The following is a 27,064-nucleotide window of genomic DNA, read 5'->3' on the forward strand; positions in this document are numbered from 1 at the left end:
AATAAGTCATTGATGTGGAGATATTTACTTTGAAACTGTTCCTAAACAAACTTTCCCCCAATGGTTTTGCAATCCTAAGGAGCATTTTTTATCATAAACGTGGTTTCCTCACCTTGATTGAAGGCTTCTTGAGAAAATAACTTTTACTTTTAAAATTATGTTATAATACCTTGTGTACAATAAATACTCAATATTATTGACTGCCTGACCTTGAGCTACCTGACACCAGATTGCTGATTATATTTCTCATGATGGATTTTGTCTACCTACTAACAGATATTTGCAGCAAAGTCCTGTTGTATGCAAATTAGAAACAGTCATTAACTGAACTGATTAGGCATTCTTAGCAGGCCTCTCAGACCAGTGAGATGGGAGTAGTAAATCTGACCTCTGGATATTTCAAAAGAATAATTAATAACAATAATGAAGAAAATCTCTGATCATCATCACTGGAAAAGCTTGTTAAATATACAGTACCCTCCTTTCATTTTAATTTGTGATGAAAAGACATTTTAATTTTAATTGAATATATGATGAAAGGAAGTTTCTGGGTGGTGGTCATCTTTCACTTTAGATTCTGACATTTTTTCATACCAGCCTAATACTTAGCCATGACTCATGGGGTGTTTCTTTCAGTCTCTAAGAATTAGGTTAGGTTTCTTGTAGATCTTATCACATTGCCACTTGGAATTTAACCAGAGGAAAGAAAGAAAGGCACAATTGCGATTGTTTAGATAAACATGTATTCTGGAGGGCTTATTAGAGGCAGTGAGGCCGAGTAGAAAGTCCTCATTCTGTCTAGTATTTTGTTTTGTTTTCTGCTTCTGCTCTAAGGATCTTTTTTCCACCTTTCACTGTACCATGTCTTGGGCAGAGATGGCAGTTGATCATTGAAGTTCCTCTATCTCCAATTTCTGGCTGATATCTAAAATTTCATCATTATCAAGAAATTAATTTATTCGTGCAAATTATGTTACCTAAGAAAAATGCAGATATCCTTGTAGGGGATTGGAGGTGTAGCACAAGCCAACATCTAAACATGAAACATCAAATATTCAGAACTTTTCTGTAATTGTTAGTTGCTAGACACTTTCTGCTAAATGAGACAATAATAAGTTTTTCCTTGGGGGAAGGAGAAGCCTGGGTGGGGTTTTAGTAGTTGGGGACTCTGAGCAAGCTTAAGGTGCTAAGACTCTGAAAGAGGGAGGGGAAATGAATTGAAAAAGGAAGAGGAAAGACATTTAAAAGATACAAGTACACTTACTCTACAATTTTCATAGCTCTCATCCTGGAGGAGTGGTCTCTGAAATATACAGAGCATTTAGAGTTAAGAAATCCATGCTTTGTTAAACCAGGAATCGCTGGTGGCCATCCTTTAAAAAAAAAAGGCTCTTTTCTCCGTCTGTACCAAAGACATACCTTTCACATTTCCTGGCACCTGTCGTACTTCTGGGTGTCCTAGAGATATGATGTAAGAGTAGTGGAAAGTCTGTATAACTAACTTTCTCAGCCAAGTTCTTCCAGGTTTTTGCATGCAGTCAGGATATGAAATTAGCAGTTGGTATACAGGCTGTATTGGTTGGGAAATAATTTACAAGGTCCAGGTGATTAATTGTGCCATTGTTCCACAGAGAGGCATTTCAGTGTTTCTACTAGAGCCTGGGTTTTGTGAAGCTTTGCCGTTTTTGCCGGATGCAATTGGTTCATCTTTGTGAAATGTGTGCTATGGAATTGATACTAAGTGCCTCCATATTAACATCTCTGAAATACTGGTGGCAGGCTTTTCCCACCCCAATGAGACAAAAGTTCTTTTTCACTTTCTATCACCAGTTAGAAGAAGATGGATGCGCAGAATTCAGCCAAAGTCAACATGAGGAAGAGGAGGAAAGAGATACCTGGACCCAATGGGGCAGCAGAGGATGATGGAATTCCTTCAAAAATGCCACGCTGTGCAATTGTAAGTAAGGAAGAGATTTCTTTGTTGAGCACTTAACCTGGCAGGAGGAGGGTAGAAACTGATATAACACTGACAATATCAACATTACAAGTCTTCTTAAATAATGGAAAGAATGAATAGTAAGTGTGAATAGTAACTTTCCACCAGTTGTCGGAACTCTTATGCAGATTATAATTCACAGCTCAGTTGTAAGAGCTTTACACTGGAATTGAAAAAAGAATGTTAGGAAAATTTGGAGGTTGTACATATATTAGGCAAAATATCAAATTCAAACTAATGAAACAGAGAAATTGTAGCTCCAGGCAGTGATCTGATCTTAGCATCATCTCATGGTGTTTAGTTTTCTGTGTCTTACTGTCTTTTCTCTCATATCACTCCTCCACTCTATTACTGGTTATATCTTAGATGAGAACCTTTTTCTATTACTGCCTACCTTATGTTCCTTTATCTCTGGGATGATATCTTTGTATGTCCTAACCACTTCCAAGCCTTTGATGAAAGACCCCATTCCAAATGACTCATCCTGTCTCAGGTTGGTACCCTTCCTGAAGCTTCCCCTAAAAAAAAAATGTCAAAGAATATTTATACACAGTTGGAGTTATTATTGATATACAGTGTTGTTATGAAATCCATGTTTTAAAATCCCAGTGACAGAATTATATGTTTCTGTGTGTTTTGTACCTATATTGACCATTAGCCATTGATCCAACTGCAGTTGCCACTGGTTACTTTTGGAGCTTCATAACCCAAAAGGAAAAACATTTCTACTCGGACACAATTACTAGTTGTTATAAAACAATATTCTATCTTGAGCAATAAAAGCAACTGGACTCCACAAATAGTAGGTATATGCTTCAGGCCTGATATTGATGATTATGTTGGGGGCAAGTGTATTAGTTTTCTATTGCTGTTGTAACAAATTACCACAAATTTAATGGCCTAAAACAATACAGATATATTATCTTACAGTTCTAGGGGTCACGAGACTGAAATGGGTCTTAAAAGGCTAAAATCAAGTGTTGTTAGGGCTGGAGGTTCTAGGGGAAAAACTGTTTCCTTGCCTTTTCCAGCTTCTAGAAGTTGCCCGTATTGCTTTGCTCAGGGGCCAGCCAGCAATCACAACATTCTGACCACTGCTTCTGTCATCACATCTCCTTCTGATTCTGAATCTCCTGCCTCCTTCATTCACTTGTAAAGACCCTTGTAATTACATTGGACATACTTGGCTAATCCAGGATAATCTGTCTATCTCAAAATCCTTTAATCACATGTGCAAAGCCCCTTTTGCCATGTAACATAGTCACAGGTTCTAGAAAATAAGATGTAGACATCCTTAGGGGGCCATTATTCTTTACAGCAAGTAAACTCAGAAAATGACTCAGCAGTCAACAAAACAGGGCTTTTTTTTTTTTTTTTTTTTGGCTGCTTTGGGTCTTTATTGCTGCGCGTGGGCTTTTTCTGGTTGCAGTGAGTGGGGGCTATTCTTAGAAGCGGTGCGCGGGCTTCTCATTGTGGTGGCTTTTCTTGTTTCGGAGCACGGGCTCTAGGCACGCAGGCTTCAGTAGCTGTGGCTCATGGGCTCTAGAGCTCAGGCTGTAGTTGTGGCGTATGGGCTTAGTTGCTCCGCGGCATGTGGGATCTTCCTGGACCAGGGATTGAACCCATGTCCCCTGCATTGGCAGGCAGATTCTTAACCAGTGTGCCACCAGGGAAGTCCCTAACAGGGCATTTTTAATTTCTGAATGTTTCTTAGAGAATTCAGGTTAAGGGGATGGTGGTGGGCACCAATTCTGCACTCTCATTTGGAGTAGGGACAAGTTATAACCAAGTAGGTAATACTCTGAGCCAATCACCAAAGCCACGAATAGATCAAAGAAGGCCAATCTTAGTGGAATGGGCTCTGAGAAGTCTTAAATTTCTTGGTTCTTAGAATCTGAGGAATTTCAATGATTTAAGTTACGCGGCTTCGTATATTCATGTCACAGATCAGTTAAGTGGCTTGCTACCCATTTCACATTCCTCTTTGGTACACACTGGCTATTTAACATGGGCTAATGATCAAAGATTCACTCACCCAACAGGCTGGACTGACTCTAATGAAGAGTGTCTGCTAAATAAACTTGTGTGTCATCTCCACTGTACACATGTGCTTTCTATCTCTGAATCCCTTTCAACTCTGTAGCAAAAATCAACAAGGTTTTTTCTTTTTTTTATGATAGCTTTACTGAGATCATAAATCCACCCATTTAAACTGTACAGTTCAATGGTTTTTAATATATTCACAGAGTTGTGCTACCATCACCACAACCAGTTTTAGAATATTTTTATCGTCCCCAAAAGAAGTCCCATACCCATTAGCAGTCACTCCCCATTTCCTCCCACCTCCCCAAGTATTTGGTAGCTGGGTTGGTAGGTCAGGATAAAATGCATGAAGGGAGAGAAAAGAGTTAAGGAGGAAAAATTAAGGGATAACTTTATGGCTAGTTTGTCTATAACTATAAAGAATTTACTGAAACAGATGTTTTTAAAGGTAAAATCAAAAGGATCACAGAAATATTTATAAAGATAGACATTTAGACTATCTTAATATTTGTCATATGTATGAATAAGTCACAGAGTACTTAAACTCTGAGGTTAATTGGCCGAAGTTCTGCTTATGGAGATAGATCTTACAATCTCATTTCAAACTACATATATTGAGAACCTCTGTGTGTCATTTGCTATGCATTGAGATGCAAAGATGGAAAGGTGGCCTTGCCCTTAAGAAGCTCATAGACAAATAGGGGAAAGAGACAAATAATTAAGATACAGTATGAAAAGGGCCAAATAGAAGTAAGTTAGAGGTACAGTGACCCTCTAGAGGAGCAACAGATTAACTTTGACCGAGGGGTGGGGACAGTGGTTTTGGAAAAGCTTCATTGAGGAGATTATTTCAGAGTTGAACTTTGAAGGCTAAATAGGAATTCAAGAAGTGGACAAGAGATAGAGTACAACTTCAGAAGTGTGAAATAATAGTATGTTTAGCAAACTACAAGTAACATTACTGGAGCTTAAAGTTCAGAATAAGAATCTGCAATAGGTAAGGTAAAGCAAGGGCCTGCTCATGAAGGATCTTGTATGCTGTGCTAAGGAATTTGAACTTTATCCTATAGGTAATATGATCAGATATACAATTTAGAAGATCATCCTGATTGCTTTGGAAAGGAACAGTTGAAACAGGGATAGACAGAAGCCACAGGACTAGTTGTGAGATTATTGTGCAGTGTACAGAGGTTCCAATTTCTCCACATCCTTGCCATCACTGTTGCCTGTCTTTTTGCTTTTAGCCATCCTAGTGGATGTGAAGCAGGGTCTCATTGTGGTTTTAATTTGCATTTCCATAATGCCTAATATTGTTGAGCACCTTTTCATGTGTTTTTTGGCCATTAGTATATCTTTTTTGGAGAAATGTCTGGATACCTCTTTTTCCTTAACTCTTCTCTTCCCTTTTCTGCCTCCCTTCCATTCACCAGGACCTAACCCTAGATCTTTCAATTTCTGTTAATTCTTTGTTTTTCTTCCTGGACCTATTAACTTGGCCTTCTAAAGATTAAAGTTTCTAGCTTGATCTGGGCTGAATATAGTGCTCAGGAGTTCCATTAATCATTTGCTGATGCTCAAATATATACATTTCCCACAACAGCTATTCTAAATATTTTGTACTTTCCTCAAGTTTTCAGTCTCATTCCAAAGTCCCTGTTCTTTATAGGGAACTTCACTTTCTTCTTTGCTCTACTGAGAAAATTGATGGCATCAGAATGTAAGTTTATATACATCCTTCCTCCTTTACATCCAGTATTATCCTTTTATCACCTTTCCTTCCTTCTGCTTTCAGAAAAATGTGATCCTAATTACTTATAGGACCAACAGCTTCCCCCCTGCTCTCCTTTGAGGCCATTCCCTGTCATTCTTCTAGACTCTTCCTTCCTTAATTATCGGTTTTTTCCTTCTCTTGATATTTTCAATCTCTTCGGCTCCTTTTCCTTTGTCTTAGACATGTACAGATATCCTCAACTTTTAAGAAAACCTGCTACTTGATCTTTCTGTCCCCTCTAGGTACCTTTCTGTTTTTCTCATTCCCTTTATGGCTATACATCTCTAATGAGAGATTATTACTAGTCTGGTTCCTTGTCTTCCTATTTTCTTAAAGGCACTGGTGTTCTGACTTTCACTAATATATTCTAGGAGGTCTCCAATAGTCATTTGAATCTCCAGATTCAAAGACTGTCAGTTCTCATTTTCTTTGATCTCCACTCCTTTTTAAAAAACTTCTCTATTCCTGCTGATGGTACCACAGTCTTATTTTCTTCAGTTCAAAAGCTCAGTTATTATAAACTCCTCTCTCAAGTGACAGTATATTTTCTCTTTACCATGTCCTACCTATTCTTCCTTCACAGAATTTTTAACGGTCACTCTCTCTATTCAATATTAACGGAAAAATCCACAAATCCATTTCTTCCTCCCTGTAATAACCTCTGAACTGATCTCTTTCTAAGTATGCAGAATAACCAGTGGTGTCCTGATAAACCGGGGGGAACAAACCTCTGATATATAGCATTTGCTGATTTCTGTGGCTGATTTCAAACTACCAGCCCTCAAAATATGTAAATATTTAAAAACTGACTCCAGCACACCATTAATAATAAATTTCAGAGAACACAGTAAGGCTGTCTTTTATCTACATGTACTATAAGCACAATTTTTTCTATTTGTTTCATACATTTTATATTATGTATAAATATATTTATATATAAACAACTTCATAGAGATATAGTTCATATACCATTGTAATTCACCTACACACGTAGAGTGTTCAATTCAGTGGTTTTCAGAATATTCACAGACTTGTGCAACCATCATCATGATACATTTTAGAGCATTTTCATCACTCCAGAGAGAAACCCTGTACCCATCAGCAGTCACTCTCCATCTCTCTCCAACCCTTCCATCCCAGTGTAACCACTAATCTACTTTCTGTCTGTAAATTTTCCTATTCTTGGACATTGCATATAAATGGAGTCATACAATAAGTGGCCTTTTGTGGCTGGCTTCTTTCACTTAGCATAATTTTTTCAAGGTTCATCCATGTTGTAGTAGGTATCAGTACTGCATTCTTTTTTATGGCTGAATGGCATTTGTTTTTTGAGGTATAACTTACATACAGTAGAGTGCACAAACCTTAAGTGTACAGCTCAATAAATGTTTATATATGTATACATCCATGTAATCACTGGTACACCTAGAAGACTCCCTCACGCTCCTGCTAGTCAGTATCCTCTTTCCCCAGATTTGTTTTCTTTGTTCTCTGACTTCTATTAACCATAGATTAGCTTTGCCTGTTTTTGACCTTCGTATAGATAGAATTGTAGAATGTCTATTATTTTGTGACTAGCATATACTTTTAGAAACACAAATTACTGTTAGGCAACTCTTTGCATACTAACTTCTAGAGGATAAATTGTTTTTTTCTAATTTTATCTGTAGGTAAATTTCTAATAACTTCAGAAAATCACACATTTGTGTCCTTGGTCTATTCTTAACCTTTTTTAAAAAAACGTTCTAAAAAAGGATAACACACACACATTTCCTAAAAATGTTTTTCTTATAGCTTTAGCATATTTTAAAATAAGCTTATATAAGTGCTCTTTAAAAGAAATATATTTTAATTTTAAAGCCTTATTTTAAAAGTCTATCCTTATCTGAAATCAAAACAAAACAGTGTCTTCCCAGTTTCTGAATTTAGCCCAGTCACAATGTGATCTATATGTAATTTAAAAATCTAAATATACATCACTATAGCCCAACAGAAATTAAAAGAATTATAAGGGAATGTTATGAACAATATCATGCCAAAAAAATGTGACAATTTAGATGAAATAGACATATTCCTAGAAAGAGACAAATTACCAAAACTGATCCAAGAAAAAGATAGAAAATCTGAATAGACCTATGCCAAGTAAAGTATTGAATTGTCTTTGAAAAAATCTTCCTACAATGACAAAGTCAGACACAAATGACTTCACTGGTGAATTCTATCAGACATTTAAGGAAGAAATAATATCAATCCTATCCACTTTCAGAGAATAGAGGAGAGAACATTTCCTAACCAATTTTATGAGGCCAGATAGCAAAGACAGGCAAAAACAGCACAAGAAAAGAACATTATAGTTCAAAATCCCTCACAAACTTAGATGCAAAAGTCCTTAACAATATATTAACAAATTGAATCCAAGAACATATAAAAAGATTTATACAATGTGTCCAAGAAGAATTTCACTCAGGAATGCAAGGTTGGCTTAACATTCTAAAATCAATTAATCTAATACACCATAATTAATAAAAATAAAAGACAAAACCAAAATATGATTGTTTCAAAAATGTAGAAAAAGCATGTGACAAAATCCAATGTTCGTTCATTAAAAAACTCAACAGGGAATTCCCTGGCGGTCCTTAGTTCCCCGACCAGGGATCGAACCCAGGCACTTTCACTGCCGTGGCCTGGGTTCGATCCCTGGTCGGGAAACTAAGATCTCATAAGCCTCATGGCACAGCCAAAAAAAAAAAAACAACTCTCAATGAACTACAAAATGAAGAGAGATTTCTCAACCTGATAAAGGGCATCTAAGAAAAACCTACAGCTAAGATAATATTTAGTGTTGAAAGATTGCATGCTTCTCCCCTAAGACTGGGAACAAGGCAAGGATATTTGTCTTTGCCGCCTCTATTCAGCATTGTACTAGAGGTTTACTAGTGCAATAATGGGTAATAAAAGGAAGTTAAAGCCATCCAGATTGGAAAGGAGTAAACTGTCTTTATTCACAGGCAACATGATCTCATATGTAGACAGTCCTAAGGAATCTACCAAACTGCTAGAACTGATAATTGAGTTTAACAAATCCACAGGAGATGCGTCAACTGAAATTACTCACACTGATACACATACACACATACAAATCAATTGCATTTCTATATACTGGCAAGGACCAATCCAAAAATAAAATTAAGTAAACAGTTACAAAAGCATCAAATAGAATAAAATACTTAGGAATAGATTTAACGAAAGCTCTTAAGTAAGGCTTTCCTCTAAGGAGGAAAGAGCATACCTACATTTTTATTTCAGCATTGCCTCTGAGTAACTGCATGCAATTCATATAACTTCTCTGAACCTCATTTTCCTCATCTTTAAATTGAGGATACTAATTATTGTACTACTTGCCTCACAGGGCTGTTAATGAGAATTAGAACATATTTACAGTGTAAAGCATTATACAGTGATGATCGTACTTAAAGCACATGGCAGCTGTTTGCCTTCCCAGTCCCATAGTTGAAGTGGTATGAAAAGGCACTTGTGAACCTTGGCAATTTCATCACATAGATCAGGGTTGGCTGTTCTGCCGTCTGGCAGAGGAGCTGTCATTCTGGACCCAGTTAGTTGGGACTGTGCTTAGGTTCTCAGCCACCTTCCTCAGTCCTATTCTGAAATCACCATCAAGACATTTATCTTTCATGCCATGATTTGCCCATTTGGTAAAAGGTTGCAACTTTCACTTGTCATTTTGGAATGCTTTTATCTTTTTTCTTTTTAAGGTTATGAACTTTTAGGAAAATTTTAATCACAGCATGTTGAATAACTGATTATTCTTTAAAGCTGCCATTTTTTGAGTATTTTAGTTTATACCATTGAATTTTTCTTTTCCTTCACTTTCCTCCTCTTAAGGGCTTACGACAGCCAGCGCCTTTTTCTGATGAAATTGAAGTAGACTTTAGTAAGCCCTATGTCAGGGTAACCATGGAAGAAGCCAGCAGAGGAACTCCTTGTAAGTAAATGACGAATTATTTTGTTGTTTCACTATTGTTTTTAGCATTCAATTGTACTTATCAAATGTATACCTACTCACTATATTCTTCCCTCAGTTTACCTGTAAAAGCTACTTGAGAGAGGGGTTTCTCCCATCTCACTTGCTGTTCTATTTGGGAGGATAACTGTACTCCATAAAATTTCATTTATATTGTATACTAATTTCCCAGTATTTTGTCACAGCTCTGAGATACAGTGGTACACACTTTTTGGGGGGGCTGTTATCATCACAGCTGTGAGGTGAGATATAGAGGAGCAGAGACAATAAGATATTAGCCTGAGTGGGTTTATAATCTTGTCTGTTTTTATAAAGGTCCAAATAATATGTCAGACTGCCACATTTTTTTTTTTTTTTTTTTTTTTGCGGTACATGGGCCTCTCCCGTTGTGGAGCACAGGCTCCGGACGCGCAGGCTCAGCGGCGCCATGGCTCACGGGCCCAGCCGCTCCGTGGCATATGGGATCTTCCCGGACCGGGGCACGAACCCGTGTCCCCTGCATCGGCAGGCGGACTCTCAACCACTGCGCCACCAGGGAAGCCCCAGACTGCCACATTTTTAATAGCCTTCAGAATTTCCCACTAAGTTTTCCTTTCTGTCAGTCAGCACACTAGTCTGATGCTGCTGATTGATAGAGGACAAAGCTATCCTAAGTTGGGAGATGCTTATCACTTAATTTTATCTTTATTGATATTATAGTTTTCCAGGTTTTTTAATTTTAATTTTTTTAATTAATTAATTTATTTATTTGGCTACATAGGGTCTTTGTTGCTGAGTGCGGGCTTTCTCTAGTTGCAGCGAGTGGGGGCTACTCTTCGTTGTGTTGAGTGGGCTTCTCATTGTGGTGGCTTCTCTTGTTGCAGAGCACCGCTCTAGGTGAACGGGCTCAGTAGTTGTGGCTCGTGGGCTCTAGAGCGCAGGCTCAGTAGTTGTGGCACACGGGCTTAGTTGCTCCGCAGCATGTGGGATCTTCCCAGACCAGGGCTCGAACCCATGTCCCCTGCATTGGCAGGCGGATTCTTAACCACTGTGCCACCAGGGAAGCCCCCAGGTTTTTTAAAAAAAGACTTGCTTTATTATTTTCAAAGCCCATACTCTTTATTTGTATACTTAGTTTACATTATTAAGTAGCAATTTCTGGCCTCATAAATTATTAATATGTATTCCAGATAGTTTTGGGCAGTTGGTTTTAGGGATTATCATAAATAGAAACTTCCACAAGCATTTGTTATGATTACAAAGTCCTATAGGCATCTGTTCTTACTTCTCTGTAAATTCTCCATTTCTCCTTTTTTTCCCAATCCTTTTTCATTTCTTTTGATTACTGTGGTAAGTGTTTACTCTGTAAATGTAGGGCTGGACTCAACCCAGGCAAGCACTAGGGAATAAGAGGTAGTTATAGCCACAAATCTATACATTTTCAGTATATAGAAGATATTTGTAGTTACTTCTTAATTGTGTTAGTATGTTTACTCTCTGTTGTAACTTAGGAGTTCTGAAATATGAATAGAAATGAATGCTGGACAGTGTTAGGCTAGGGGTCCCAATACCCCTTGGTTATATCTTGGCTGTATGGAGTATGGTTTTGGGGTCCTCAAAATTCCAGAGAATGCTTTCCTTTTGCAAAAGTGTTTAGATATAGCTTATGTTGATCACAACCCTTCTGGTTTATGATGTGATTTTTTGGGTTTGGCTCCTCTTACTTCAGTAATAGGCAGGCTAATGGGGCAGAGTAAAATGACAACAAGGAAAGACAGACTGTATGTAACAGTGTAGTGGTGGCAGGTCAGACTTCAGAATGCCACTAGACAGTTCAAGGATCACATTCAGATGTGATAGTAGAGCCTGTTGAGGGCAAGAACTTTTCATATACTCTCTAATGACACACATTCAGAATGCAGTACCTCACTCAGATCTCATCACATTAGTTATATTAGCCACCTTGTTGCTAATCTAGCCACATACCATTTGTGATAGGAAAAATGTATGTATGTATATGTATACTGTTTCCAAGTTTTGCAACTTATAATTAACAAACACTAATAAATTACTTTCTAAATTTTAGAATAGTAAAATTTTATAAGTAAGTCATTTATGAGATTATATACTTTATACTCTCTTCATTATATACATGAATATAGGTCCATAGAAACTAAGAAGTGAAACAGCAAAACAAATAATTAGTGATAGAATTGAAGCTAAAAACCTAAGTTTTTCCATCTTTGTGTTCTTTTCATCCTGGAGTGGTGCTATTCTTTATATAGACATTAGTTATAAATAATAGAAGGCTTATCAGCAAGCTGATTGAAGTTTGGGTGGAACAGATAGTCACAAATTGGCCTGTAAAATTTGCCAGTCTAACTTGACCTCTGGTTTTTCCTTTATCTTATTCTGTCTGTTCAGTTTTATGTTAAATAATCAAGTAAGTGACTGTCTTCATGCCAGTACCAGACAAGGAATAAACAAATAAAGAATCTACACATGCCATATAGTTAGTGAATTTTAAACCAATAACTGGTTCAAGGGGCACCCCTCCCCCTGCCCCCAGGTTTTCACTTAGGGAGGTTAAGGGAGTACAAGAGGGAAGTTTGTGTAATCTTGGAGTAAACTCACTACTTAGAGATAAAAGGAATACGGCTTGAGATGAGAAGATCATCTTTTTTAGAAGATGGAAAAAAACCCAGCAGTATGTTCTCTTGGAGAAGGGAAGAAAAAGGCAAAGTCTGAAGGGCAGTGGAAATCTGTTAAAGATGAATGTTTCAGTGGTAGCTATTTGAGAGAATATATCAAAAGAGATAATAAATTGAAACTCAGGTCTCTTCTGCTTAAAGGAGAACATCTAATTACTTAGTCTAGCAGTAGTGAAAAGACTATAATTTGTAACCCAAATCAAGACTATTTTTGAGAATGAAAGCAGTTGCTCTTGATAGTGTAGTGGAACAACAGATATAAATCAGAGGGTATAGTCATCCTGACCAATAGCCACTTGGTAAAAGAATGGATAACGCATGCTTTCTCCCCAGATTTTTAGTTCAACAGTGGCCCCTTCTGGTCATTTGGTTAATATACAGGCCTGGGTTTGCCAAAGACTTGCGGTTAAGTCATGGGGAATTGAGAGGTTGGGAAGCTGGGGAAATGCTAAGAGGGCAAGAGGCACATCAGGGATTGCTCCAAGAAAGGGTTCAGAGGTGGCTTGGCCTAATATGGGATGTTTAACTGCTGGCAAATAGCCACTTAATCAACAGTGTCTGTGCTATTGCCACTATCCAGGAAATGTGTTTACTGGCTTAATCTCCCTCATCTCACTTTGCCCTTGGTGTAGAAACAACAGTACAGTATTCTCAAATTTTATATTCTATCATTTGTCTTTTAGGATCAAATAAAGTGAGATCATAGCCACTCTGGACTTGTTTAGGAAAGATAGAAGTATATTAGTTACTTCATGGTCATGATTTCTAGGATGTAGAAGAGAGATTATATTACTCAGGTTTTGTTTTGTTTTGCTTTGTTTTATAGATGAGGAAACTGAGGCTTAAAGAGATTAAGATTAACAAAGGAGTGAGGCTGGTTGGCAAGCTTAGGCTATAATTTTTCTGACTCTTTAAATCCGTCATATTATTTCTCAGTTTTTCATTGTATTAGTGTATTTATTTTATTTAAAATTTTTATTTCCTGTATTATAAAATTAGTACATTCCCGTGACTTAACATTCATAAAGTACAAAAAAGACACAGAGTGAAATGACTTCCTCTCACTACTGTCTCACAGCCACCTAGTATCCCTTTTACAGGTAACCAGAATTACCAATTTCTTATTTATTTAATTTATTTTTGCCTGCAATGGGTCTTTGTTGCTGTGTGCAGGCTTTCTCTAGTTGCGGCGAGCGAGGGCTACTCTTCATTGCGGTGCACAGGCTTCTCAGTGTGGTGACTTCTCTTGTTGTGGATCATGGGCTCTAGATGCGCGGGCTTCAGTAGTTGTGGCTCGCGGGCTCTAGATTGCAGGCTCAGTAGTTGTGGCGCACAGACCTAGTTGCTCCACGGTATGTGGGATCCTCCCTGACCAGGGCTCGAACCCATGTCCCCTGCATTGGCAGGCAGATTCCTAACCACTGCGCCACCAGGGAAGCCCAGTATTACCAATTTCTTGTGGATATCTAAGCAAATAATATATAAATCTTCCCACACTTTTAGTGGGTGGATCATGTCATATTCAGTCTTCCACTGAAATTTAGGTTGTTTCCAAACTTTTGCTATTACCAACAGTGCTGCAATCAATAATGCAATCTGCATACATATTTACAAACGTATCTGTGAGGTAAATTCCTAGAATTGGAATAACTGGGCCAAAGGGTATAAACATTTGTCATTTGTCTTTTCACAGATATTGCCTAATTGCCTTCCTTAAGAGTTGTACTAATTTATACTTCTATCAGCAGTGTATAATTTCTCAGTTTAAAAGCGACTTTTGTATGGATAAAGCTATCTATAAAGAAAAGTCCGTAAACCTCCTGAGAACCAGTTTCCTCCCCTTGATTCACCGTCCTCAAGGCAGGAAGGAGATGTATCTTATCCTTACCTTCAGTATGGTGTATTTGATGAGGCTCTGGCCCTTCTTTCGAAGAATGATGTAGATGCTCCTACTATTATTTTCTGCTGCTGCAGTGAAACAGCTCTTCCTTTATTCAAGTAGTGGAAATATGTTACTAGGACTCATTAGGTTTATCATTTGAAGCATGCTGAACCATTATATCAATTCCATTCTCAGTGTGTTTATTTGGCTTTGGAATTAGGCTTGTACCCCAAGAAATCATTTCCTCCTTTTCTTTCATAGTCCACTACCACTAAAAATAAATTGACAATCAGTTCTCTGTTATTCTCACTAATGGACAGGGGAAGAGGAAAGGCTCTAATATAAAGTCCTAAAATATTTATATTTGATTTTCAAATACCTAGTATATCACCCTCTACTGAGAAAGTGTAACATGCTCACTATCAAGGAGAAATGCTTGAAGGAACTCCATCTGTTATCACAGAGCAGTTATTAAGGGTGAATCTGGGACTGTGAAGCAATCTCACCCCTCTGCATCACTCTTTACCTTCAAAGCAAAGTATTTTATTTTCAAGCAAAGCATTAGTTATTAGTAATCAAGGCAGCTTGAAAAACAGAGAGCAGGCAGCCAGAGCATAGTTTAATTATACTCTGTTTAAACATAACTGCAGTTTAAACATAAGCCGAAGGCGAGGATTTTGAAGTTTCAGATATAGCTCTTGTATAACTCTTCCCTTCACTTCTAAAATAACTTAAAGAAAAAGCAATCATGAAATCCAATTACCCGAGCAGTTTGGTACAACCAGGCTAACAAAGAGAGTTAGTGGATACGATGCCAAGAGTGTTTTTGTAGTCAAGGAAGCCTGTGATGTTATTCCTCAGAACCCCAAAGTACCCCAAATAAAGGTGAATATCCAGAGAACACCTTAAAAGGGGGCTCTGCAGGGGTGGAACAGTCACACAGTGCCATTTCCATTTGTTAAATATGAGGTATTGAATCAATGTATTTCTGCGATAAATTCTTTCCTTTGGATTTAGGTGAACGGCCTGTGAGAGTTTATGCAGATGGAATATTTGACTTATTTCATTCTGGTCATGCCCGGGCCCTGATGCAAGCAAAGAACCTTTTCCCTAATACATATCTCATTGTGGGAGGTAAGAAAACATCTGATGACTTTAGGTGCTGTCCAGAAAAAAATTATGGTAGCCTCTTTTCTCCTATCTTTATAACCCAAGTACATTGCCTCTTACGTTGGTTTTCAAATGAGAGATATAGTGCAGCCTCTTTAAAATGTGAAATATATGAAGAACATGAAGTATATAAAACCTGAACTGTATAAACCTGGAGAGAGAAGCTCTAAGCTCATTGACTTGAGACGTCCAGGATTTATCTCGCTGGTTTTGGCCGGGTTTCTGCAGTCTGACCCCCAGTGCAGGCGGGAGTGGTCAGAATAGCATTAAGAATAAATGCTACTTAAGAAGAGCATTTGCTTTAGATTTCAGTTTATCATTCTGAGTCAACTGAAGTACAAAAGTCTGCTAAGCTAATGTTATGTTGTCCAGTCCAGTCTAATAAAAGTATAATAGGAAAACATTTTTTAAAACTGTTAATTGATACAGAGATGCACAGTAGTTTCATTTCAAAGCCAAAGATCTTAGTCCTCCATTGTATCCTCTCCTCTCCAAAGTGTGAACATATTTAGTGAATGTTGCTCCTGAAGGTGTATCTTGGATTAGGAAAAGCATTGTTATCCAGACTGAGCCAAATCCAGAAGACTCTTATCCAGGCTGGGGAGATTGGTTATGAGAGGTTGGGAAATGAGAGGTTGATGATTGAGGAGTGGTTAAGCAGAGGGGACTTTGACTTACAACCTTATGTTGTGGTGAACTCAGTTTGCAGTGATGAGCTAACACACAACTTCAAAGGCTTCACCGTGATGAATGAAAATGAGCGCTATGATGCAGTGCAGCACTGCCGCTATGTGGACGAGGTGGTGAGGAATGCCCCCTGGACCCTGACACCAGAGTTCCTGGCAGAACACCGGGTAAGAAACTGAACACATGTTTCCATTCCCTGTTCTGGAATTTCTTCAACTTTCAAGACTTCTGGTACTGTGGCTAGTTTTCCACTAGCCTTATTTTACTTCTATCTTCTATGTAAATTTCACATAGAAGAGGTAACAGTGTTATTACTTCTAATAATAGTCATCCCTGACATTTTTCTTGGGTTTGATGGTTTACAAGCACTTTTGCATCCATTATATTTCATTTGTTCCCCACAAAAATCCTATTGGGTAGTTATTAGTTATTTCCACTTTACATATGAGAACAGGGTCAGAGAGGCCAAATAACCAGGTCACACTCTAGCAGGGCTAGAAATTGAACTCTTCAGGGCTTCCCTGGTGGCGCAGTGGTTGGGAATCGCCTGCCAATGCAGGGGACATGGGTTCGGGTCCTGGTCCGGGAAGGTCCCACATGCTGCGGAGCAGCTGGACCTGTGCACCACAACTACTGAGCCTGCACACCATAACTACTGAAGCCCGCGTGACTAGAGCCCGTGCTCTGCAACTGCAGAGCCACCGCAATGAGAAGCCTGCGCACCGCAACGAAGAGTAGTCCCCACTCGCCACAACTAGAGAAAGCCTGCACGCAGCAACGAAGACGCAGCCAAAAATAAATGATTAAAAAAAATCTTATAAAAAAAAAGAAATTGAACTCTTCAGTTATGTGAGTCTGTTGCACCTCGCCCCCCCCCCCCACCCATTATAAGCGTATCCATCCTCACAGCATACCGGTCTTTTTAGAGTATACACAGCCCCAGACATGCTCTCAAGGAGTTCACATTCCAGGAAATAAGATATATAAACATAGACTTCTCTTGTATTGACTTAAATTTAGTTTCAAGACTTTTGATTTCAGGCTAGAAATTATGTGGGATCAGAAACCAGGGAGGTTTCTCACTTTTTCTCAGTGAGTTGGTATTATAAAAAACCCTTATCTCCTTTTTATTTTCCCACGTTAAAGCAACACGTTTCCTACAAAAGAGGGGTTTATAGTTGATAGCTGAGAAGAATTTATCAGGTCATGTTGGAGGCCCTTGAGCTTGAGGAACCAGCAAGCATATTGTCAGTTATCTTACAGTGGTGTGGAGAATGTTGAAGGTGAATTGTTCAACGAGGCAGGAAAGAACAAAAGTAGCCAAAGGGCTTCCCTGGTGGCGCAGTGGTTGAGACTCTGCCTGCCAATGCAGGGGACACGGGTTCGAGCCCTGGTCTGGGAAGGTCCCACATGCCGCGGAGCAACTAGGCCCGTGAGCCACAACTACTGAGCCTGCGCGTCTGGAGCCTGTGCTCCGCAACGAGAGGCCTCGACAGTGAGAGGCCCACGCACTGCGATGAAGAGTGGCCCCCGCTCGCCACAACTAGAGAAAGCCCTTGCACAGAAACGAAGACCCAACACAGCCAAAAATAAATAAATAAAAATAAAAATTAAAAAAAAAAAAAAAAAAAAAAAAGTAGCCAAAGTGCTTCAAAAGCAGTATTTGGGTAGGCCTGAAGCTAAGAGATATTTGTTATAACTGTTTAGGATTAGGACAGAATTTTTATAGTTCTCTAGCTTTACTGCTTCGCCGTTTAGCAGCCAGTGGTACCAAGGGTGATGAGCAAGATTATTCTCAGCAACATAGCCAGGCAAGCCCAGGCAGAAGAGGTTAGAGGAACTTCCATATTCCTTTTCTCCGTGTTAGCAGTGTATCCTCAACCATGAGTCTTGCTTGCTCACCATTCTTATTTTCAATTTGCTGCCTATGGATCCCTGACAAGTTGTTCATGGGTAATTGAGATGTTAGCTGAGAGTCCCTGACATAGTCCTGATGAGCTTCACATTACAGTGGCTTCTGGGAGCTGGGTGTGGTGGTGTTAGCAATTATACTAGCAAAGGGCATATGGCCTATTCAGGAAGGAGTAAATGAGTGAGGTTTAGAAAGATTATTGATCCCAGTGTGAGAGGTATTGACAGTAGTAAAGTAATAGATCTGAGACTTAAAGGTCTTTTATGGCCTTGGGCTTTGCATTTCTCAGGAGTACAGATGTATCTATTCTAGTAAAAGTGCTCTTGGTTGCTATTTTTATATTCCCACTCATCTCATAGACTGAGAAACCAGTTAACAAAGAAGTGACCTCTTTCTTATATTTTTAGAAACCCTATTTGACCCATCCTTGTAGACCCAGGAGGGTGGGGAGATTTCCTTTCTTCTTTCCTTGATTCCACCCACTTAACTAGCATACCAGAAAATCCTCTAGGCCTATTTACTACAGCATGGTGACTGGTAAACAGTGTGGGGGTAGCACTTCCAGTAGACCAGGAGGAATAGCTAAAAAAGAAACTGGCTAGCTTCATGTTTATGATCCATGAATAATTAGGTTGGGTGGCTTGTGAATGAATCATGGAATTTATGAGCAAAGCAAAGAGAGATAAAGACAAAAGTTCATTTGAGGCCTCACCTCTCTTGTCCTTTTTCTGGTCCTGAGAGTGTTTACTGGTTCTTTCTGAATGGCAGTTATGCTGGGTTTTAAATGGTGTTTCCTTACTTTCAGATTGATTTTGTAGCCCATGATGACATCCCTTACTCTTCTGCTGGGAGTGATGATGTTTATAAGCACATCAAGGAAGCAGGTGAGTAAGTTGATGTGCATCCTCATTTTATGGAGTTTGCTTAAGAGGTTAAGGTGAGCATAGCATCATATCCATGAATTCTCAGTCTAAACATCTACTTTTGATATCTCTTAATTTCAGGAAACCCTTCTCCAGCCCCATATTTTTCTTAATATTAGGGCCTTTCCTTACTCCTAACTTTTGATTCAGTATTCCTTCTGTATGTCAGTATCTCCAGACTTTACTTAGTAATAACAGACTCTGCTTTATGAGGAAGGAAAAGGAATGTGGCTCCCAGTTTCCATCTAGTCCTACTGCCTGAGCTAATCAGAATGTCACAGTGTTTGTATGTGTTCTTGTGTTAGGCATGTTTGCTCCAACACAGAGGACAGAAGGTATCTCCACATCAGACATCATCACCCGAATTGTCCGCGACTATGATGTGTATGCCAGACGGAACCTACAGAGGGGCTACACGGCAAAGGAACTCAATGTCAGCTTTATCAATGTGAGTTCCAACCTCATCCTAGAGTTCCCTGGCCCTATAGGACATGTTGCCTCTCACTTCATCTAAGTTAAACTTGCTTTTCAGTCTGCTGTTATTATCACCTCCAAAAGCTCAGTGGATACCTCTTTGCACATAACACTATGCCAGGCTCTTTACAAAGAGCGTATGGATGTATCTAGAGGCATTTTCTGCCTTTATGAGCTAGTATCAACACGTCGATATAAGGACATACAGCCAATTAAATAAATAAGAACGTGGAACTTACAAAGTACAGTACTTATATCAAATATGTTTAAAACAGTGGTTCTTAACCTTTGTTCTTTTTGACTGGATGGTCTTTGCAAATCTGATGAAAGCTGTGGATCCTCTCCATGTGTGCATAGTAACACACAACATTTTGCATGCAATTTCTCAAGGCACATGAACCTAACTTTTAAAATTCGATTTATGAAAGCAAGTTTATTTTAGCTTAATAAACAAACTGCTGTACATTTTGTATATAAATTATACCTCAATAAAGTTGATTTAAAAAGAAGAAAGCTGCTAACTGTATCTTCTACATAAGTAGTTTACCATGCTCCCTCACTTGCTCCCAGCTCTGTGAATTATGAATAGGTGAAATGGTTTCATTTAAATATGATTTATCTATTCAGGTAAACCCTAGCTGTTGTTAACAATCTAGCTGTTGTTATACTGCAGAATCTATCTTTAGATGTTTAAAAATCCTAAACATATTCGCCTTCCCCTTCCCCTTTATGATCTGGAAATGAGAATAGTTTTCATTTGGCTAAAGACTCCTCCCCTCCCCTCCCCTCCCTTTGGGAGGATTCATACCATTTTCCCTTATCTTTAGGGAAGCCTGTAGGACCAAAGAGTATCATCCTTATTTTGCAATGAGCAAACAGACCTCCAAATATTAAAAAATAAAAAAAACAACTCCTCTATAATCATAGAATAAGCCACTGATGGAGGAAAAAAATTCAGTACAATAGATGAATTACTTAAGTAAAAGGCCCACTATTTCCTTTTTCAACCTGTTACAGTTGGCTTATTGTTGGCAATATTGTGCAGTGATCTTGTTGCTCTCTCCCTATACATCTCCATCTAGAATGGGGTTTGGGTTTTGTTGGGCATGTTTATCTTCCAAGTTTATGTTTCATCTTAAAAAAATCTGACTTCGTTTAGTATGTGCCTGTCTGTTACTGGTCTTACACTATACATTTAGTTTAGTCCTGGGCTCTACAATCTTAGAATTATTACACTTTTGTATAAGATGACCATCCAGAGCATATCTTATCTGTTATTATGCTGGAGAAGTATGGGATAGATTAAAGTGAAATTCTCAAGACTGAAAGGAGTGTCAGTAGAGTGCCAAACCAAGTCTTTTCCTTCCCCTTAGTATGGAAGGTCAGAATGAGTATTATTTCTCAGAGCAGTTATTTCTTTATCCAGGAGAAGAAATACCACTTGCAGGAGCGAGTTGACAAAGTAAAGAAGAAAGTGAAAGATGTGGAGGAAAAGTCAAAAGAATTTGTTCAGAAGGTAGAAGAAAAAAGCATTGACCTCATTCAGAAATGGGAGGAGAAATCCCGAGAATTCATTGGAAGTTTCCTGGAAATGTTTGGTCCAGAAGGAGCGCTGGTATGTTCTTTCTTGCTGGATAATTTAGGGAAATTCATGAAAATCTAGGGAATTCTCATGCTGTGGAAGGAATTACAGAATCCTTGAGCAGAAAGGGACATTGACATTAAGAAGTTATCTAATCTGTTCCCCTTGTTCAGCAGAACTATATTTCCACTATCCCCAGAAAGTTTTTAAAAATCTTTACAGAAAGAGGTTACACATTCTCCTAAATAATTTTGCCAGCTCTCTATCAACCTCCAAATATGGTGACAAGATAAGTGAGTAGCCTTGCCCAGCTTGCTTCTACATTATAGTTTTAGGTGGAAGGGAAGGAAAGAGCAAAGAGCAGTAAAAAGAAAGCTGCCTGCAGTACACACAGCTGCTGCAGGACCGTTGGGTACGGTGGGAATTCTGTCCTTGAGGAGTAGCAGGGTCTTTTCGAGCCAAATAAAAGGTGCCTGTGTAGCTATGAGCAGATGAGCCCTAGGATATCAGGAACGATCTGACTGTGAGGGTGTTTGGATGCCAGAATAGATTATTCTGGGAGTGTATGGAATTTTCTCCTCAGAGAACTCTAAAACTAGGATAGGTACCCTTTTGTCTGAGTTAATTCCTTTGTTTTTGCCTACAGCCTAGACTACAGACCCAAGTAGCCTTTTAAGAATTCCTTTGACGTAGAGGTCAAGGATTGGGTGACAGTGGATAGCAGGTGGGAACCCTTAGATACACAGTATAGCATAGAGCACTTTGGAGAGGAAATTGCTTAGGATTATAGCTATGTTCCTCCTCTGGCTTACTTGATCACTTTTGACATTACAGAGGGCACTCATGATAATTTGAAGTCTCATATCCTCCAGTGGTGCTTTAGTAGGATCCATAGGTTTCTTCTAACTCTTTCTTTTGGTCTCCCCAGAAACATATGCTGAAAGAGGGGAAAGGCCGGATGCTGCAGGCCATCAGTCCAAGGCAGAGTCCCAGCAGCAGTCCCACTCGTGAACGCTCCCCCTCTCCCTCTTTCCGGTGGCCCTTCTCTGGCAAGACTTCCCCGCCTTCCTCCCCAGCAAACCTCTCCAGACACAAGTCTGCAGCCTATGATATCAGTGAGGATGAAGAAGACTAATTTTTCATCTCTCCTTTCCTCTCCCCTCCCTCTGTCCCATCACCTTCAGAAGCTCTCTGTTGAATTCTGAATTGTGATCCCAACACTAAACCTAAGGACAGCTACAAAGGAAAGACAATTGGGGCAAGAGTACTTAGGATGGGGGGACCAGACAGCCTATCCTCTGAGAGACATCACCCACCCCCACAAGAAAAAGGCTAACTACATCTTAGAAGCCTGTTTGGCATCCATATACCTTCCCCATGGACTTTGCTTTACTGTTTATGTTCATGTGATCTTGACAGGGAAATTGTCATTTTTATTATTTTTTTAAAAATTAGTCTTTCAAATGTAGTAAATAGAACTAATTTTTTGCCCCCAAGGAGTGGGCAGAAGGAAGTGGTGTAACACCCAGAGGCCTTTTCTTCCTGATACACTATAGTATTTGCCTTCCGTTCTGAGGCAAACTGTTTTGCCAAGTCCTTCAGGCAATGAGCCATGCTGATGGGTGATTTGGAGGGGAAATATCATAATTTTGGTTTCCTTTAAAAAAAGCAAAAAGCTGAGTAACAGTCACAAATCCCCTTAGTGTACTGCTGGCACATGTGTCATTGTGGCTATGGGAAGAAGGAGATCTGAGTTTAACTTTTCTTGCTCCCTGAGGAGTTTCTTATTGGACCCAATGGGGTCCATGAAGACACTGATGGGGATGGAACCAGACCACATGGCATCTGCTACGGTTTTTCTGCTGTGTTCATCTTCTCAGAAAACTCTGTTGCCCAGTTATTTGGGAGCTCTTGTCAATCTCTTTCCTGTAATCTACCTTTAAAGGGAGGAACACTTCCAGGTTTAGTCTGATTAAGGAGGGGAGTGGGACAATAATCTTATGCAAAGTCAGTTTTGATTAATTTTCTTCCTGAGAGTAAGTCCCTGGCCCTGTGACTCCTATTTTAATACTTATTACCTAGCTTTTTACAGAGGATACTTTGTAAATGTCTGCAGTTTGAACATGATCTGTTAATCCATGTTGCTCATAGCCATATCGAATATTCAGAGAGATTTGCACAGAACATAGGCGCAAAAGCATAAGGAAACACACCCCTTTCTAAAGCCTTTTCTTGACCTCTTCCTCTCTTAAGAGTGTCCTTGACTGGAACCAGTGCTCCATGAGGTGTTTATTTTCCCCTGAGAGTTGGCAGCTGGCAGGGAGTCCCGTCTGCTGCCCTTCCAGCAAGTCACCGAGCAAGGGCTCACTTTACAAGAGTGTGGTAGGTTCCCTCCTTCTCACTCTGCCTGGTTCCACCTCCCCTGGTATGTTGCCCAGGGGATTCACTGCTTAAATTTCACGTCAGAGAATGCTGAAGCTTAACACTTGCTGTTGAGCATAAGCTCTTTTTAAACCTCTAGCACCCTATAGTACATGACCTAGCAGATCATCATCTATCATAATCCTGTAGCTGGGTTCAGGGTGAAAAATTGCTTATGTCCAGGCACCATCCCATCACTCATAAATACCCCTTGTGGGGGTGGAGTTTTAGTGTTTTCAGCTAAGAAAACCACATCTTATCTTTCCTTGCCCGTCTGCTAGGGCTGTGAGCATCTCATAGTCCCCTCCCTAAACACCTTCTGTTAAAACTTGCTCTTCTGCCTGAGGGTCGGTGGCTAGAATCACTGCCTGCCTGCACAGCAGGACTACCTAGGTCCTCAGATCATCCAGAGAGGCAGAGCACAGCAGAGTAGAGGGACAGAGAGGGGGAAACCTCTTGTCCTGATGGCCTATGAAAATTACATTTCTAACTGTTCTCATGAAGTGCTATTTTTACTATCAAATCTGGTTTACACAAGCTTTGGCTTGGAATCCTTTTTTTGGAACAGTTGAAGTTAATGTTTTCCTATATTACTCAGCTTGATATGATCAAGCTGATATGATCACGTATTTTAACTTGCTGCTTCAGTCTTGCCTCTTTGGAAATTCTGCCCATTTCTGTCAATAGAAAAGCAGTGAAATCACCACTGAAGCCCACTTACGTGTTCTCTCAAAGTACACATGTTATCCAAGTGTATTTGGAAAATGAGGTGCCCAGAGTATGGTTTTCCTCCCTGCAGTCACTCTTCTCACATGTATTGTCTGGATCCCAAGTTTTTGGTCCTCCTCCTCCGCTCTGTAAATGGGCTGCTTTTGGCATATCCTGTCCTTGGAATATGACCTCTAGGCTGACAAGCTCCATGAGACTGCTAGCACCAGCATGTGCACGTGTTCTTGGAAAACTCTCACCCCTTTTGGTGAACCTCTGTGGCCTCAGTCTCCTAACACTAGTATATCTTCAAATAATTTTGACTGAAAGCAAAGAATTTTATGGCGTGGCATGCTAGATACTTTGGGATAAATGTGATCCTACATGCCAGACAAGGGTGGGTGGGTGGAAGAAGCTATTGGGATGATGCATTGTTTGATCATCTGTGCCTGATTAAATGAGGTTAGAGGTTCGCATTCCACAACCATGCATGTGATCTGTAAATCTTTAAATATTATTGTTAATATTAACTTCTAGCGTTAATTTTAATTAGCTGTTTCCCTGAATCCCACACACAAAGCTGTCAGCCTGAATAGATCAAATGTGGCAGAAATGGGCCTTAAAAGTTGCTTGGCTTCCAGTGGTTAAGAATCCACCTGCCAATGCAGGGGACACAGGTTCGAACCCTGGTCCAGGAAGATCACACATGCTGCAGAGCAACTAAGCCCATGCACCACAGCTACTGAGCCTGTGCTCTAGAGCCTGCGAACCACAACTACTGAGGCCATGCGCCACAACTACTGAAACCCGCGTGCTCTAGGGCCCGTGTGCCGCAACTACTGAGCCCACGTGCCACAGCTACTGAAGCCCGCACGCCTAGAGCCTGTGCTCTGCAACAAGAGAAGCCACCTCAATGAGAAACCCACGCACCACAACGAAGAGTAGCCCCTGCTCGCCGCAACTATTGAAAGCCCACGCACAGCAGCAAAGACCCAACGCAGCCAAAAAAAAAAGTTGGTTGGCCTCAGAGCCTCTCGCTGTAAGATAAGAGGGAGAATGGAGACAGAAGCCCTGTAGCCGGTGCTGAGGAGGTGCCATTTCAGCAGTTACCTTGAGATGAGCTGGCAAAAAGTTTGCTTTTTTCATACACTACACTCAGTAGCACTGAAGGATAGAGGTTGAAATTGTAGAGGAATAAAAATGGATCATTTGTACTGCTGCAGCTGCTTCTGATAGCTAGAGCCAAAGACCATTATCTTGCTGAGGCTTGGGTAAGAAGGTTGGGGATGCAAGGAGGTTGAAAACCTTGAATGAGAGAAAAAATTTGAGGGAGGTCAAGAGAGCTTTTGACCTTTTCTGATCACTGATAATTTCCTAGGCAGCACCTGAGTTACATTTTTCTTACTTTTGACCACACAGCTGTCCAGGCAGTCTTTGAATATTCCCTCCACAATGGTTCTTCACAGTGATTTTTATTCTGTTTCTTGATGTATGGGTAGCTTTTGTTTTTCTGGAGCTCATTGCCTTTTTAATGCTGTTCCAGACCCTATATCTAAAATCTTTCCAAATCAAGTATATTTCACTGCTTTTGTTTAATTTCCTAAAAGCCATAGCTTTTACATTTTCTGTCAGCACAAACTATCACCAGAAGTTGAATCAGTACAGGTAGGAAAAGAGCTCCCTTAACAATGCTTTTAACTAATGGTATTTTTTTTTAACCTTACCAATATAAGTGTTTTTAAAGTTATATTTTTCAAGGTCATGCAATGATTGTTCTTGTTTTCTCTCACAGAATAGATTGTCATGGGATAAAGAGTGGTCCCTAGCTATTATTTTTCCAAGTAAGTAGAACATGTTCTTGGGATTATACTATTAAATGTTAATTTTCTTTAAAACAAAGGAGAAAGATACTCTGCCAAAGTTTAATGTTAGTATTCAGATTGGGGTAGAGAACAAAAGTACTTGGTTTAACATTAGGATGACTCCAGTTGTGGTTTTTTTAGCTTCCAAGTGGGCTTTCCCACCCTTCTTAGGGAGGCACTGACTGCTTTGAACACAGAGACTTGATTGGTTGAGTTGTTTTATATTGAGGATCCTGAACAGAAAGAGTCTTGGAAAAAAATTCTGGCCTTGGCATGAATGTTGGCCCCATCACCAGTGCCGGTGTCCACAAGGACGTTTTCCTCAATTGGTGTTCAGTATATTGTTTTCCTGTCTGAGTGTTATTAAATTGTTCAGTTATTTTGGCTTTTGTCATTAGCCAAATAAAGGAAAAGTGATTTTATGTAATGTTTCATTTTCTGTGTTTTTGACCTTGTATACATGTGTATGATATGTTTTATGTATTTGGGGCTTTTACCTGTACTATCGATTCCTTTGCTTTTGCATCCTAATTTGGGGGTTTTACCTATATGATCATTTCCTTTGCTTTTGCATCTTAATTTGTCTCTCCATAACAACTCCATGACCATATTATCGGGATTCCTTTTGCTGCTTGGTACAGAAGACTAAAAAAACCATTGTCCCACAAAGGGAGGCTGATCCAGATCTCCCAGGTCCAATGTCATTAGTGCCCTACTGACACATCTGTAAGGGAAAGAACACCTTTCATCTGTTCTTCAGAAGCCTGGTTTCTTCGAGAGTTTGGGCTCATACTATTTTGCCTGGCTGAGTTCTATTCCTGTTCTTATACCAGTAAAACTATCACATACTCTTCCCCCTTTCATTTGCTTTGGGAAACCTCAGAGTAACCTTTTAATATAC

General features: G+C 39.5%; 1 protein-coding gene across 3 annotated transcripts in view; it reads left to right on the top strand.

Annotated features, from left to right (window-relative positions):
* PCYT1A (phosphate cytidylyltransferase 1, choline, alpha) overlaps positions 1 to 26,585 on the top strand; it is a 41,698-nt gene extending 15,113 nt beyond the window's left edge. For all 3 annotated transcript variants that reach the window (XM_032630171.1, XM_032630172.1, XM_032630173.1), the window contains exons 2-9: positions 1,831 to 1,957; positions 9,714 to 9,813; positions 15,442 to 15,558; positions 16,297 to 16,448; positions 18,999 to 19,077; positions 19,422 to 19,564; positions 21,017 to 21,205; positions 22,101 to 26,585. In XM_032630171.1, coding sequence (XP_032486062.1) covers positions 1,841 to 1,957; positions 9,714 to 9,813; positions 15,442 to 15,558; positions 16,297 to 16,448; positions 18,999 to 19,077; positions 19,422 to 19,564; positions 21,017 to 21,205; positions 22,101 to 22,307 — 1,104 coding nt within the window. In that variant the 5' untranslated portion in view covers positions 1,831 to 1,840 and the 3' untranslated portion in view covers positions 22,308 to 26,585. The remainder of the gene's footprint in view (positions 1 to 1,830; positions 1,958 to 9,713; positions 9,814 to 15,441; positions 15,559 to 16,296; positions 16,449 to 18,998; positions 19,078 to 19,421; positions 19,565 to 21,016; positions 21,206 to 22,100) is intronic.
* The last annotated feature ends 479 nt before the right edge of the window (positions 26,586 to 27,064 follow it).

This window comes from Phocoena sinus, chromosome 4 (genome assembly GCF_008692025.1).
Source record: "Phocoena sinus isolate mPhoSin1 chromosome 4, mPhoSin1.pri, whole genome shotgun sequence".
Lineage (NCBI taxonomy): Eukaryota > Metazoa > Chordata > Mammalia > Artiodactyla > Phocoenidae > Phocoena > Phocoena sinus.